Source organism: Chelon labrosus, assembly GCF_963514085.1.
Source record: "Chelon labrosus genome assembly, chromosome: 7".
Lineage (NCBI taxonomy): Eukaryota > Metazoa > Chordata > Actinopteri > Mugiliformes > Mugilidae > Chelon > Chelon labrosus.
The window spans coordinates 25,866,795-25,881,708 of NC_140343.1; the positions used below are offsets into that span (position 1 = coordinate 25,866,795).

Here is a 14,914-nt window from a genome sequence, read left to right on the forward strand (position 1 = left end):
ACCTGCTCATTAATATTAAAATAAGGTGGCATCACAGTTGCAATAAACTTCTGTCATGTTTCCAAGAAAGTTTATTCCAGAGAGAGAGAGTGTGAACATGATACACTGGTTTGTTATAGCTTTCCCTATAATATCACTGCTCTTAGTTTCGGTGTGTTTCTCTTTCTTTGGGTCTCCATTTGAGACTATTTATACTGTGAAAAGCAGGAAGCCTCAAACTACTCGCTGAACAGGTATACTATCATTTCGTTGCCTAGATACCTGTATACGAGCAACTGAACACTCAGCTAAATTTCCCATCATCTGGCTACACAGTTTGAGCTATGTCAGTGCTCATCGTCGGATAGTGATGTTTGGTTTGGACATTTTGTATATGATTGCATCTCTTTATGAAGACCTAACAATGTATGGCATATTTTCCATGTAAGTAAAATGGTTAAAGTCATAGTTGTCAAGCCTGCATGTGTGTTTAACAGAAAAGACCATTTCAAAAAGAGTTTTCTGTATTTCACTAATCTTTTATTCGTATGTACAAGCACGTCATTTACGCCGAGCTCATTCATCACTTACATTTCCTTTTCATCAGACAATGCAGCTAGCGAGTTAAGACAATCACATCTCAGCCATCAGCTGTGATTCGTTCAATTATTTGTTCAGTGATGGACATGAGTGAAAATGCAATGCAATTTATCCGTAGGATCCGTGTGAATATTACACTCTTGATAGCCCAAATAAAAGGTAAAAACTGTTTAGCTCAGTTTATAATGGCATTGTATAAATTATGCAATGTGCAAATACTGGTAACATAAATCACTTCTCGCATAAACTTTTTTCTTTTAACTAAACCCGAAATCCATAGCTGAGTTGCCTGTTTTTCATGTATTTCTCACTTAACCTTCCTTAACTTATTTTCCTTCAAACGTTCCTTTTTCCATTTAACTGAGCAGCGCACATGCATTTTACATTCAATGTAATAATCTCACAGATGGGTAAAGCAAATCCAAGTGGTAACAGAAGTGGTGATATTGCTTTTGAAACAAGTAATAGATTAGTATTTTTACATTTCATATTTGTACATTTTGTGTTTAAGTTGCTGCACCGTAGGCCTTTGAGGAAAGAAATTTCAATCCTGTTATGTGTTGCACATGTCAGAATTGACAATAAAGCTGACTTTGACTTTGACTTTGACTATCGTACTCTGTGTTAGCTGATACTGTCTAGAAAACAGGAAACCTAAAACTCAAAGTATCTGTCCTCAACATCAGGCTTTTTAAAAAGCAGTTTTGGGTTTTAACCTCTTCATTTAGTTACTGTCACCTCTCACGCAACATAATACATTGGAAACATTACAATTAAGATCAAATTTCAGAAGTTTAGCAAGAAAAACTGTCTCAATTATTGTAATTAGGGACACTTCATTTCCATGATTGTAAAGTGATATCCCCTGTCTACATACGCCTTGTCTTCATATGACAGACAAGCACGGAGAGTAAAGCAGAAAATGCCACTCAGGGAATATCAATAAATTGAATGAAAATGAAAGATCTGTAATTTTGAGAAACATTAGCATCGTTTATTTTCAGTTTTTTTATATGGAAACTTGTTCCGTTGCACTATAGGTGTTTTTAAATTAACAGTATAAAGAACAGTTTTATGTACAGATATATATGTATAGCATATAATATTGCCTACTTAGCAATAAAAATAGAAACTGTACTGCATGAGTACAAGATCAGAAGTCAGTTGTCAGTGATTGATGCTTTTCAAGAGTTCCTCCAAAATAAGCTAAATACTTTGTGTATATGTGCTTAAAAGTCACAACATTAAGCACCTGAATAAGTGGCCCTGTCTACTGTAACGTGAAGTTTAAATACTCTAATATCATAAAAGCACTTATGACGTACTTTGGTCTGTCTAGAAAAACAAGTACTTGTAGAAAACTTCAAAGGTGCCTTACAGATTACAGATTACAGATTTGATGGCTGCACCCAGTGAACTGCTCTAAATTAAAGTGTCATTACTGATCCTACAAAACATTTCAAATATATGCCACAGCATAACATGCTTCAATCCATGCAGATTATTGGCGTAATCCTGCAACTCTGGTCCCATTCGACATGAAAACTCATCAGAGTGGGAACAGCCAAATACATTCTGTGACCCTAACGACGTCCCTCAGTTGGAGGCAACTCAAACTCACATCCAATCGATCATGGAGAAGGAGGTGGTGTCTTCAATGTAGATGTTGGTGTTGCATTCGATTTCTCAGTCTCTTCTGCTTCACCTGAGCCCATGTTGCTCCCGAGTGAAGCTCGCGTGAACCTGCGGACGGTCTCGCTGAAAGATGGGTAAAGTGTCATGATGGAGCTACGGGACCAGTCGCGTCGGGGGTAGACTTTCTTGAGAACAGCCCTTCGAAACAGGATGTACACCCATGGGTCCAGGATCTGGTTACAGGTGGCAAAGCGTAGCCAGAGCAGTAGGGATCTGACCTGGAGAGGACTTCCGGACAGCACAGTTTGCGCAATGAAGACCTAGTGGTGAAGGGATTGGTGAAGGGACAGGATAGGAGATGATGAAAAACAGGAAAGAAGTGAATGAATCACAGTTGAAATAAGTTGGAAGACGAGATTAGAAATAAGGAATGAGAGGAGGGAGATGAAATGGGTTAATTATGCACATGTGTTACGTCCTCCAAGAGAATGACCAGGCTAATTTTGACATGGCTCTCCTGAGGCAGTGGCTGCTATAACAGCTTTAGCTAAGCTACAGCATTTTATGTGAGGCATAGCCTTATTAGCATTACCCCAACAGTCTCCTGTGGGAGCAAAACATGCTAACAAGCTCCTTTAGGAATGACAAATTGGCTTAGTGTTGCTTATAATGTCTGTTCAAAATTCAGCTGGTGTCAGAATTCTGTTCTCCTGTGGTTTACATCCAAGCAGTGCAAGAAGAAAAAACAGATAGGTTACCCAAATGCACATCATAGCGTTAAAAATTGTTGCATGCAATTCTGGGGATGAAATGTATACCACAGGCTAACTTTTCTCAGATGCAGAGGTGCTCCAGGGACTGAAACGACTCCAGAATCAGAGTTTTGCAGCGTGCTGGAGAGCTTAGTGGCTTCTCCGTCTGAGGGAATAAAACAGTGGCATTTAAGGTAGTGCTTACTGGGAACATGGCCTGTTCCGAGGTTTGAGAATGAAACAGCCTCGACTGTAGATAACTTGCTGTAGCCCGATTGCATTTTCCAGAGCATTACAATTACTTTGTCTGAACAATTTTCTTGTTGTTTACGTCTTATTAGTAGGAATTTCTGCAGCTCTGCTCAAAAGAAAATGTTAAAGTCTGCAAGCTTTCATGGTTTGGATGAGAAACCATTTGGGTTAGCTCCAGGAAATGAAATAATTGTTTATTGCCCTTGTGTCTCAATAAACAGCCATTGCAATAAACAAGCCCTGACAAGGGCCAAAACTGTTTCAGTGAAATGTTTATTAACTGACTAGGTATGGAACGAAGCGGACATACCAGCAGTAAAACCAACATGGTACACAAATTGCACTATGTAGCATGCTCCCAGGTACTGTAAGCTTATGGGCGATAGTTTGGAAGCTGCAAGACATGGTGTAAATGGTAATGTACAAATGAGTCTTCCCATGAGTTTCATTAGCAGGTGTTAAGAACATGCTGATGTAGCCCGCCAGCTACAGCTTTAATAACATAATATGATGGGGTGAGCAGTGACTGTGGGTTAGCTGTGCTATGGTTGAAACATCTGGACGTTTTTTGTTTTACTTTTTACTCGCCTTAGCTGGGACACTTGACACATGATGTATATCCAGGGGTCAAATATCTGATTGCAGGTGGCCATTCGTATGAAGAACACAAGCCGTTCACTGCTAACAGGAGCAGCAGTCACCACGCTCATCAGAATATTTATCTGTGCGGGGTATCACACAACTAAGGTTAGAAGAGACTTGTGAAAAACGTGTGGTTTAATTAGGGACTTTGTCAGTCAGGTGTAACAATATGGGCTTTTAAATGAGCACATCAGTGTAAGCAGAGTTTGGTGGCGGAATCAAAAGTTGCTACCTTCAAATGGGGTAATGACCATGTGAATCGTCTCCTCTTGTGGTATTCACGTCATAAGTGGGCATTTTCATTAAAGTCAGGAGTTGAGATTTGTTTGGTTAAGTTTTCATATAAGGCAGAGATGGATGGTAAGTACAGTGGCCGAAAGAACTCAAGGCAATGCAGCTTGAAAAAACAAGCAAACTGAGAAAACGATTTCATCCATATGACAACAGCTGCACTACAAAAACTCCCAACACCAGCAAACACACAAATGGCAACATCAACAACTCCAAAAGTCATAAAGCTTTGAAAAAAAGGTGCACCCAGTCCTAGGCAGTTCAACACTTCATAAGGTCCTGGGAACAATTTCGTTGTGGAATGCTCTTCTTGCAGCACGTTTCTGTGTTTACAGGTGTTTTTGCAGTGCACGTGATGTCAACTTGTTTGTGTTTTGTCTATTTGCATGTGCTTTCTCAAGTTGCAGTGCATTGACCTCTCTCGGCCACCGAAAGGTAAGACACTTGTTGCGTCAATACGGGTGCGATGCACTGTGTATAAAAGTTTTGCTTGCTTCAACATTTTTTAACGCTCCGGTGATGCTGTGACCCATTTATGAATTTTTTGTCTCCTCAGTTAATTTTCAACCGGATGATGATGTCCAACAATGCCAGTGAGCAGTGGCTCACAGACAATGTAGCTAACCACACTTTTTTAACTTTTGTTGCTTGGAACGTTAAAAGGCCTCAGTTGCTTCTAGACAACCAGAGTTTCTCAGCAGCAGTGTTCTCCATTTAAGGGCAACAAATGACAGTCTGATAGATGCTGCAACAAACAGACAGTAATATATTGACTGCTGCGTGGATTTTCAAAATAATATGAAAGATCTCAAAATAACTCAACACATAGGGGCTTTAAACTTTTCTCTTAATTTCACAGACCCATTCATCATGATCATGTCAATGAGTGAGTTTTTGTTTTTTATTTTTATCAAAGGGCACTCCATCCCCCTTAAGATTTCAAAAAGGAAGGAAGAACAAGCACAGAAATGAAGTTGACTCTTTGATGTTGCTTCTGCAATTATGTACTTGACACAGTACCTTCAGTCAGCGGAGAAAATATTACTTCTTTTTTGGAATGACAATGTAGTAAAAGTCAAAGCCACAGAAGAGCCAAAGCAACCAATGCTACTGACATTTCTGCACCACAGGAGCACCGTGGGTCGAAGGTTAGGCAGAAAAGACTTTGTCTACCATGTACCATCAATTTCTTGCAGGTGTTGAGTGCCCCATCTGACCAGCTGTTAGTCAGCTTTGTCATGTGGGAGTTGAAACAGAGTGGTTTACCTTAAAAGGCATTGTTGTAATCATGCTCTTCAGTTTAAATGTGTCATTTCAAGTGGGGCGTTAAGCAGCTCTTTGATCCAGGGTGAGACCGGAGAGTCAAATCGGATCAGCTAGTCTGGAATACATTGCTAAGAAGAAATGAAGCATATTTTTGAGAGGGGAGCAGAAAATATTAATTTAGGACGCTGTGATGCTTTGTTAAGTTTAAAACATCTGAAGAGCAGTGCTGATAACCTTAAGAGTTATGGTCATGGTGGGTTGCTTTCATATGTGAGGAACATTTTTATAGAGAAATTCGTGTACAGAGTATGAGGGCCTTGCAATGTACTATATTTTTTTCTATTCACGAAGTGTTTCGTTACCAATAATAAGGGTGCTTATAATACCAAAAAAATGTGAAGATTAATAGGAGAAAACTGAAGTGACTGATGAACAGATATTCTCCCTCCTGTCTGCAACAGAAGGCACAGTCTTCCACTGGTCTTATCTCCACACAACACACACTGTCACAGACCACAGACTACAGTTACAGTGGCCCCCACACACTTACACAGGTTGAAATAGGGCCAGAGACCTTCCCGTGGTGGCCAATAGCAGTTTAACAAGCCCACAAAGCTCCATTTATTCTGCAGCTTTAAGTCAGTTCATTTGTTGGTCCCCATGGGAAAAAGGCAAGTCATACAAAATGTGTTGGCTTTTTGACAAAATAAGTTTATAATCTGTAATGATATTATGTTGTTTCACTCCATAACATCCTTCAAAGGTCAGTGTCTATTATGTAGGGGGCGAATTATTGTTTTGGTTAGCTTAGAATGAGTCAGTTATATTAACATAACGAGCTGGACCTCATCCACAAAACTTGCCATGTTGAGCTGCTACATTTCTACAGTAGCTCAGAATGGACTACGGATCTGGGTCTAGAGCATTTTGTGTTTTTGGTTTCAGGTTCACAGAAGACAGATGTTGTATTCACTTGGTTGCAATCTGCAATGTCACCAGTAGATGGCACTAACACCTACATATTGGTCCTTTAAAGCTGCTGTTGCTCGGACTTAAATAGAAACGTATACTAAACTACAACAGGACTACACAATAAAACTATGTTACTCAACTCTCACTAATGCCAGAGGCATCCACAAATGAATTTATTAACTACAACTCAAATTTCCAAAATTAGGCTGCATATTACTTTTAATATTTTAATGTCAGGAATTTTCTTTGGTTGATTTATCATTTTTCGAAAAACAAAAATATTATTACACACTCACACACATACTCACCAGGAGGGGGCACCAGCAGGTGGAACCGATGAGCATGATCAGGATAAGCTGCACCATCATCTCGACTTCATGGTCTCTGCGACGCTGGCTCCTGTCCTGTCCACAGCACACCCTGATCAGGGTCACCACACTCACTGTGTTCAGCAAAAAAGACACAGCGATGCTTATCAACCCGACCAGAGAGAAGATCAAGGAGAAGGCCAGGTTGGTTCCCTTTGAGCTGATGTTGAAAAAACACCAGGAGCCAGGTATCTGCATGTGGTAGCTCCCAAGACCCATTAGAGGTAACAAAGCTATGGAGCCAGCAAACAACCACACCATCAGCACCATGGAGACTGTCCGGCTCTTTGGCATGCTTGTGGAGCGTGCAAAAGGGCGATTGATGCCAATGAAGCGCTCGATGGCCATGGTGGCACCCAGCAGCAGGGGACTCAGTCCGTAGAACACCATGGACATACCCATGAAGTTGCAAAAGTGGCAGTCAGGGTCTAAGTGGCGCCAGTTAAAATTTGTGGCATAGAAGGAGACAACAATGGAGCCTGTGACCAGAAGACCCATGAAGTCTGTGACCACAAGACCGCCCAGGAAGATCAGGAAGAAAGAGCGTGAGCGGCTCTGTGTCTTCCGGAACGAGTTGATGAGTACAATAAAGGCGATGAGATTGGAGCTTAGGCCCACAGCACTGAAGATGGACGAGTAGCGGGCTGCGCCGGGGGGCGGGGGTGTGAATGGAGGACTGTTGATGGAGTAGCAGAGTGGCGTGTAGTTAGCAGCTGGCACGTCGGAGGCATTCATGGTGGTCAGCTGGTGTGTTGTTGTTGATTTCAGATGAGTCGGAGATAGGCAGACAGTGGAAATAAGAAGAATTCAATTTCTTCCTTTGACCTAAAAAACAAACAGAGAAATTAAATTTCAGGACATTTTCATAATACCCAGTTTGACTTGCAGCAAGGCAGACAGCACTAGATATTAAATATTAAAAATGACTATGCAATACAAAATAAGTAATGGTGACACACACAAAGCCCTGCGATAGACTGGCGACCTGTCCAGGGTGTACCGCGCCTCTCGCCTGATGACAGCTGGGATAGGCTCCAGCAAAACCCCCGCAACCCTTAACAGGAATAAGCGGGTACAGAAGATGAAGAAGATGATGACACACACAAAAAAAGCTTTTAGTCCACTATAAAGTGCTGGTTAGTCGCACTCAAAATGTGGCAAATCTCAACACATTCTTGTACTCACAGTGTCTAATAAGGTTTATTCAAGTCTTTATTAAAATGGTGCTGAAAGTTGGCTTCTATTCACCCATCCATACATGTTCATTTGCATCTAGGGACATGTGCTGCAGGGTTTTAGCAAGCACTGACCTTTAAACAAAACACCCTGGAAAGGTGGGTACGGAAAGTATTCAGAGTCCCTTAAATATTTCACTCTTTATTAGATTGCAGCCCTTTGCTAAAATCATTTAAGCTAATTTTTTCCTCATCAATGTACACACAGCATCCCGTTTTGACAGAAAAACAGAAATGTAGACATTTTTGCAAATTGCAGAAATTATTTCAAAAGGACTGAAATATCACATGGTCATAAGTATTCAAACCCTTTGCTCTGACACTCGTATATTTAACTCAGGTGCTGTCCATTTCTTCTGATCATCCTTAAAATGGATCAGAAGAAAACCTTCATTGGAGTCCAGCTGCGTTTAATTAAATTGAGTGGACTTGCTTAGAAAAGGCACACACCTGTCTATATAAGATCTTACAGCTCACAGTGGATGTCAGAGCAAATGAGAATCTTGAGGTCGAAGGAACTGCCCCAAGAGACAGAATTGTGGCAAGGCACAGATCTGGCCACGGCTACAGAAGAATTTCTGCTGCACTTAAGGTTCCTAAGAACACAGCGGCCTCCATAATCCTTAAATGGAAGATGTTTGGGACAACCAGAAGTCTTCCTAGAACTGGGCATCCGGCCAAACTGAGCAGAGAAAGAGAGAAGAGCCATGGTGAGAGAGGTAAAGAACAACTCAAAGATTACTGTGGCTGAGCTCCAGAGATGGAGTGGGGAGATGGGAGAAAGTTCTGGAAAGTAAACCATCACTGCAGCCCTCCACCAATCAGGGCTTTATGGCAGAATGGCCCAACGGAAGCCTCAGTGGAAGACACATGAAAGCCCACATAGAGTTTGCCAAAAAACGCATGAATGACTCCCAGATCCGAAATAAGATTCTCTGGCCTGGTGAGACCAAGATTGAACTTTTTGGCCTTAATTCTAAGCATTATGTGTGGAGAAAACCAGGCACTGCTCATCACACGCCCAATGCAATCGCAACAGTGAAGCATGGTGGTGGCAGCATCATGCCGTGGGGGTGTTTTTCAGCTGCAGGGACAGGATGACTGGTTGCAACTGAAGGAAAGATGAATGCAGCCAAGTACAGAGATAACCTGGACGAAAACCTTTTCCAATGTGCTCAGGGCCGAAGGTTCACCTTCCAACAAGACAATGACCCTAAGCACACAACTAAAATAACGAAGGAGTGGCTTCAGAACAACTCCGTGACTGTTCTTGAATGGCCCAACCAGAAGCAAAGGTAACAACTCAAATACAACATGTATATAAATCTCACGCATGCAGACATTGAAAACATGGAACATAAATGAAGTGAGTGACACAGAGACTGAAACAGTCACAAAGTATAAGAGCGGGCACATCCTGGCAGGAAATGTGGTCATGAGAATGACAGAGACACCAACAGGAAATAAACACAGTGACATTCGTCTATGGTGTTATCCCTAGTAGTCTGTGATAGTCAAAGTGTAGGAGACATGCTTCAAGGAAAGCAGAAGTCTTGGACATTAGTGAAACGAAATCCAATATGGGACATAAATACTCCATGACATCTTAGTTTCAAGGTACAGCCTGTTGATATTGCTGATCATGTATTGTGTACAGGTATTCTCTCAAATGGACACCTGAAGGGTTTCACTTTAAAACAAAATCTAAAACTTTAGTCTGTTCACGGAAGTAGTGCCACTTGACCTTGTCTTTGCTCACAATTTACAGGATGCATCTCAGTGCAGAGATGCTAACTGCAGGCGTTACATCCCGGCACATATTTTATCACTGTGTAGGGGGTAAGTACCTCATACGTCATACAAAGTATGTGTCATGTTTTTCCTGATAAGACAAGATCTATCTTTAAGGCAGAATGAAACTGCATCGGCAAATACAGTAGAAAACTAAAAACAACCAATGGGTATAGGATGAAGAATTCCACTTATATTAGAAAGATAGTCTATGGATGAATTGTGGTGATTGAGAAGTAAATATCATTTGAATGTCCGGAGATCTTGTCATGAAAATGCTCATGCAGGATTTTCCTTCATACAAGTGTTGCCAACTGTGCATGATGATATTTTCCTGCAGGCTATTGTTTAGCTTGCGTACTTGAACACAAGCAAAGGAAAAAGGACACACTATCAAACAAAAAGGGTAAAAAGTTCAGTGGCTTCTAGTTAAAAGCAGCAGGATATTTGGACCATTAAGTTTTTTCTTCAGTTCCTGCAATCACAATTGTTCTGCAGTGTTCAGGTGAAATGAACTTCTGGCATAATTGCTCATGACGTGTGGACAGGTAAGTGGTTATAGCGGCATTGCACAGTTTCACATGTCTAATGTGTCACACACTTGTCACTGTTTAACACCAAACAAGTGTTTCTTTTTAGTGTGCCTGGCCATCTGGGAAACAACAAGTTTACCAGCTGTGTGGAAATATCTCTCGGTCTACATAAAAATCTTTATATTGCCTTAAATTCTAGTGTGCCAGAGAACAAAGGTCTGGCAGTTGTTCAGACAGAAAAAGCTTGCGCAACCTCTACAAATCTAAATCAGGAGGTTGTATGGAAATACATCGATCTGGCAAAACATCATGACCATTGTGACAATTCAGTGTTCTGCTGGGAAACTTTTGGACCTGGCATTCATGTGGACATGTAGACATGTAGCACCCACCTAGACCAGACCAGGCACCCCCACCCCATATCAATGACACTCCTTGATGGCAGCAGCCATCCCCAGCAGGATGTAGACTGACACAGACACACACGCACACAAACATCAATAACAGCACAAGGTGTTGACCTGGCCTCTGAATTCACTAGATCCCAAACTGATCAAGTATCTGTGGAATGCACTGGAACAAGCCTGATCTACAGAGGCCCCTCCCCTCAACCCATCCTGTAATGTATCATGTTACCAGACACCACAGGACACACTCCGAAGGTCCATTCCCATTCTCTGATGAGTCACAACTTTGGTCATAATGTTATGCCTGATCAGTTTATATATTTGCATTTTTACCTTCATTTGATGGAGACTTTAGGTTCTAATCTAATTTACTATTACATACATGAAACGAGACAACCTATTGCTTCCTATGCTAAAAGCTCACTACACTATTATCTGGTCCTTCCCTAGCCTTCAGGGAGAACTGGGATGAGACAATTGATGCCTGGCGCCTGCTCCTGCATAACCTTGAAAATCTTTTGAAAGTACCATTAGCCAAAAGTGCCTGATCCACAATCAATACATCATATTGAATATCGCTTCACTAAGGCCACAAAATGCTTTAATATTCAAAACCAAAGGGAAAACCACAGAGACGTAATCATGTGGTTGACGTACAAGAGTAAGAATATTGAAGTGGTGCAAAAAGGCCAAACGCAAAATTGCTGTTGTTTAATCGATAAGTCACTCCACAGAAATACAGTCAACAACTACTCCGATCAGTTAGTGGTTCTATAAATATAACTATAATTATATATATTAATATAATTACCCCCTTGAATGTTTTTTTGTTTGAATTAGAAAACACTTATGAAAATATCAACTTATTATTCTATTGATTGATAGATTATTCTGAAATAATCGTGAGACAAATAAATGGCCTTAGTAGTGTAGCAGCTGAAGAATGGCTCCAGCGCAACCTTTTGCACTTCACATCTGAAGCTGGAAATCACTATGTGGTGACATTTCTATGGGCTGAGTTGCTGTGGCCTGGCTTCCTGAGGAGAAAGTGTGAGTGTGGCTTGGTCTGTAATGATAGGAACTACTGCTCTGTTCTTTCCTTTCTTTGCTAACACTGCACTCTGCTTCATAGATGGTTTGTTTTTTGCTAAAGTGCAAATCCAAATGCTACTGCGTTTTCAAATTTGTCACATGCCTCCCGTCTTAATAGTCTAGCTCTCTACCGCCTGCATGTGAGGCGATTAAGGAAGTAAAATGACCGGGTTTACACTCTTCCACCCTAAATGCATGTCTCTGGTCACGTGCTGGACCACCCGACACAAAAGCGCAACAATAAAGGGAACCAAGTGCAGTTCCATTTGTTTGCACCAAAAGGCTGTTGAAAAGTGTCAATTCTGATCAGTTCATTAGCTGTGAACCTCATTAGAGGACCTTCACTGCAAAGTCCTTTAAGAAATCTTTAAAGATGTTGACTTGGCTTTTGTCTTTTGACATTTAGTTTATCCAGAAGTATAAAGAGGGAAGAATTATTTCACCGGAGAGACTAAAATGTTTTTGTCAAGATATCCTTGACGTGAAACATTACTTTTGGAAGAGACCACGCATTTTCTGCAACTGTGTGAAAAACAGGGTTCTGTAACATTTCCAAAAATCATCAGTCAACATGCTCCCTAAGGGTTCAAGCTGCGCTTCATTTGAACATGTGTACCATCAGTGGAAGGTGACTAGTAAAACCTCGCCTTTGTTGGTGTCACGCATTACCCACTGACACAGGAGCACAAGAGTGTGCATTACCCATAAATCCATAAATACTTTTGTGCATTACCTTGTTGAGTAAAATTTTGGAATGACTTTGAGACTGTGAAACCGTCCTCCGACGTTGTAGCAGTCCATGTCAATGAGTGCATGTTTTTGCCCTAATTTCATTTGTAGTTAAAACTTCAAATATTTACAAATGGACTGCAACAAAATGAATCTAAACCACTGAATATGACAAACCATATAGTTTCTTGGTATGGTTGGTATGGTTTTCAAGCAAATTTGAATCATACAATAAACCCAATTTGTCCTGCTATTCTATAACATCACCCTGTATCAAAATAAATATACCAGGACAAAGGAGGCTAATATGACAGCCCCTACTATGTAAATCCATTCCTAATTCCTGTCTTTTGTCAGTATTCTGCAGTTTACATACACACAATGAAGATAAAAAGATGCTGTTGGCAAATGTCATATGAGTAATTAAGATTTTCCTTACCAAAGAAGGGCTTTCAAGGACCAAGTCAGCTTGGTTACAAGGTTTTAACTACTCCATTCCCACCCCAACTTTCTGCTCTTCTGGGATAAATAACAGAAAAAATAATCACAAGAAGAGGTAGGAAGAATGTCACACGTCAAGCCCCATCTGATGGAAAAAGAAAAAGAAGTCCCACATGAAAGTTAGCAGTAACACTGGGTTGTCTCCGCTCTCTTTCTCCAGCTGTGTGCTCTCCAAAAGCTGCTCTGATACTAATCTGTACCCCTCCAGTCACGCTTCCTTTTACTCTGTTCACTCCTCCCCGGATGACAAAGGGGAAGGGCTCTGAGCAGACACAACTCTGCATTTTTAGGCAAGGGAATGAACATCAGAGAGACGTCATCAGGCATCATACCGGAGCTAGTAGGTAGTGCAGAGGTGGAAATCGTCTCCTGTTTGTTTATAAATTCTTTTTAATTTTATGTGAGTGTATGTGATGGGGAAGTGTAGGTGGGTGGGGGGTGCATGGAAAACCTGTTAACAACATTTTTCATGAGACACAAATGAGTAAGTACAACTACAGTGCCTTAAATGTTCAGGAAAAAAATAAAGCTGACAGGATCTTATCAACCTCCTACAATTCCACCAACCAGATTCAAGACTAATCCGGTGCCGGACATACGTGGACAATGAAAGTCTTAGTGGAATCAGTATATGTTTGAAGTTTTAAACAGAAAAGGGCTTGTACACAGTTTATAGAACTCACTCAGTTACACATATGCACTGCAGATGTGGATCGTGACTGCTTTCAGCTAAGAAAAGGCCAGTGAATCGGTTAGGTTACAATGAAAATGAACTGAATCAATAATGATACTTCACAGTTACTAGTTGGTCGCTCACAGATGTGCACTGAACCTGAAATATTCTGGCCCTTTGTCTGGAAACTATGTGTCAGTAAACAGTTTTGCAACCCTGTTTCTAAAAATTACAACTGGAGCAACACGCTGTAAGTGTCTGGGAACTCAGGAGATCAGCTGCTGTAGTTTTCAAAGCAAAAGGTTTTCTCATTCCTGCTTGATATAGGATCATAGCTGTTCAAGAGGGCTCCACTGTCATGTATTTTGTTTCGTAATGTGCCAAATGTTTTCAGTGGATAATAGATCTGGACTACCAGCAGACCAGTTTAGCATTGGCAGGGCAGAATGAGGTTTGTCTTTGTCTTCCTGAAATAAGCAAGGCCTGAGAATGATATCGTATGGACAGCATCAAATGCCGCTCTAAATCCTACACCGATCAGGCATAACATGTGTAAGTCTCTCTTGTGTCTCGAAAACTGACTCATCAGAGAATGGACACAAGCCTTCTGAGGGTGTCCTGTGGTGGTTGACGGTAGGGGCTTCTGTGGATCATCCCTCAGATACTTGATCAGTTTGGGATCTAGTGAATTTGGAGGCCAGGTCAACACCTCGTGCTGTTTGTCATGTTTTTTTGAGTTGTTTCTTAACCGTTATTGTGTGTGTGTCTGTGTCAGACTGCATCCTGCTGGGGATGGCTGCTGCCATCAAGGAGTGTCATTGCTATGGGGTGGGGGTGCCTGGTCTGGTCTAGGTGGGTGCTACATGTCTAAGTAACATCCACATGAATGCCAGGTCCAAAAGTTTCCCAGCAGAACATTGAATTGTCACAAGATGGTCAATGTTATTTACTTCTCCTGTCAGTGGTTTTAATGTTGTGGCAGATCGGTGTATATGCTCCAAAGGAATTGCTGCTTTCACAAATGCACATGTTACCCAAGCCATGTGCACTAATGCACCCCTGTACCACCATAGAGGGAACTGCGTGCTAATGACGAGTTTTCGTTGAAGTTGGATGCACTCACTTCCTGGAGTTATAGTGCTCTTTGTATATGAACTACTTTCTAGACACAAAGTTTAACAACTGATAGGCTACTG

At 41.2% G+C, this 14,914-nt stretch overlaps 1 protein-coding gene across 1 annotated transcript; it reads right to left on the bottom strand.

Moving 5' to 3' along the window:
* Positions 1–446: 446 nt before the first annotated feature.
* Positions 447–13,331, bottom strand: tbxa2r (thromboxane A2 receptor). The gene is made up of 3 exons (XM_084547945.1): positions 12,984–13,331; positions 6,698–7,582; positions 447–2,534 (listed from the first exon to the last, which is right to left on the bottom strand). The coding sequence occupies exons 2-3, from the start codon at positions 7,490–7,492 to the stop codon at positions 2,211–2,213; spliced, it is 1,119 nt and encodes a 372-aa protein (XP_084404071.1). The 5' UTR covers positions 7,493–7,582; positions 12,984–13,331; the 3' UTR covers positions 447–2,210.
* Positions 13,332–14,914: the final 1,583 nt, after the last annotated feature.

Coding starts and splice junctions, on each gene's coding strand:
- tbxa2r (XM_084547945.1), bottom strand. CDS start 7,492: ATGAATGCCTCCGACGTGCCAGCTGCTAACTACACGCCACTCTGCTAC. Junction 2,535..6,697: donor CCTGCTGGTGCCCCCTCCTG/GTGAGTATGTGT, acceptor CTTCACCACTAG/GTCTTCATTGCGCAAACTGT.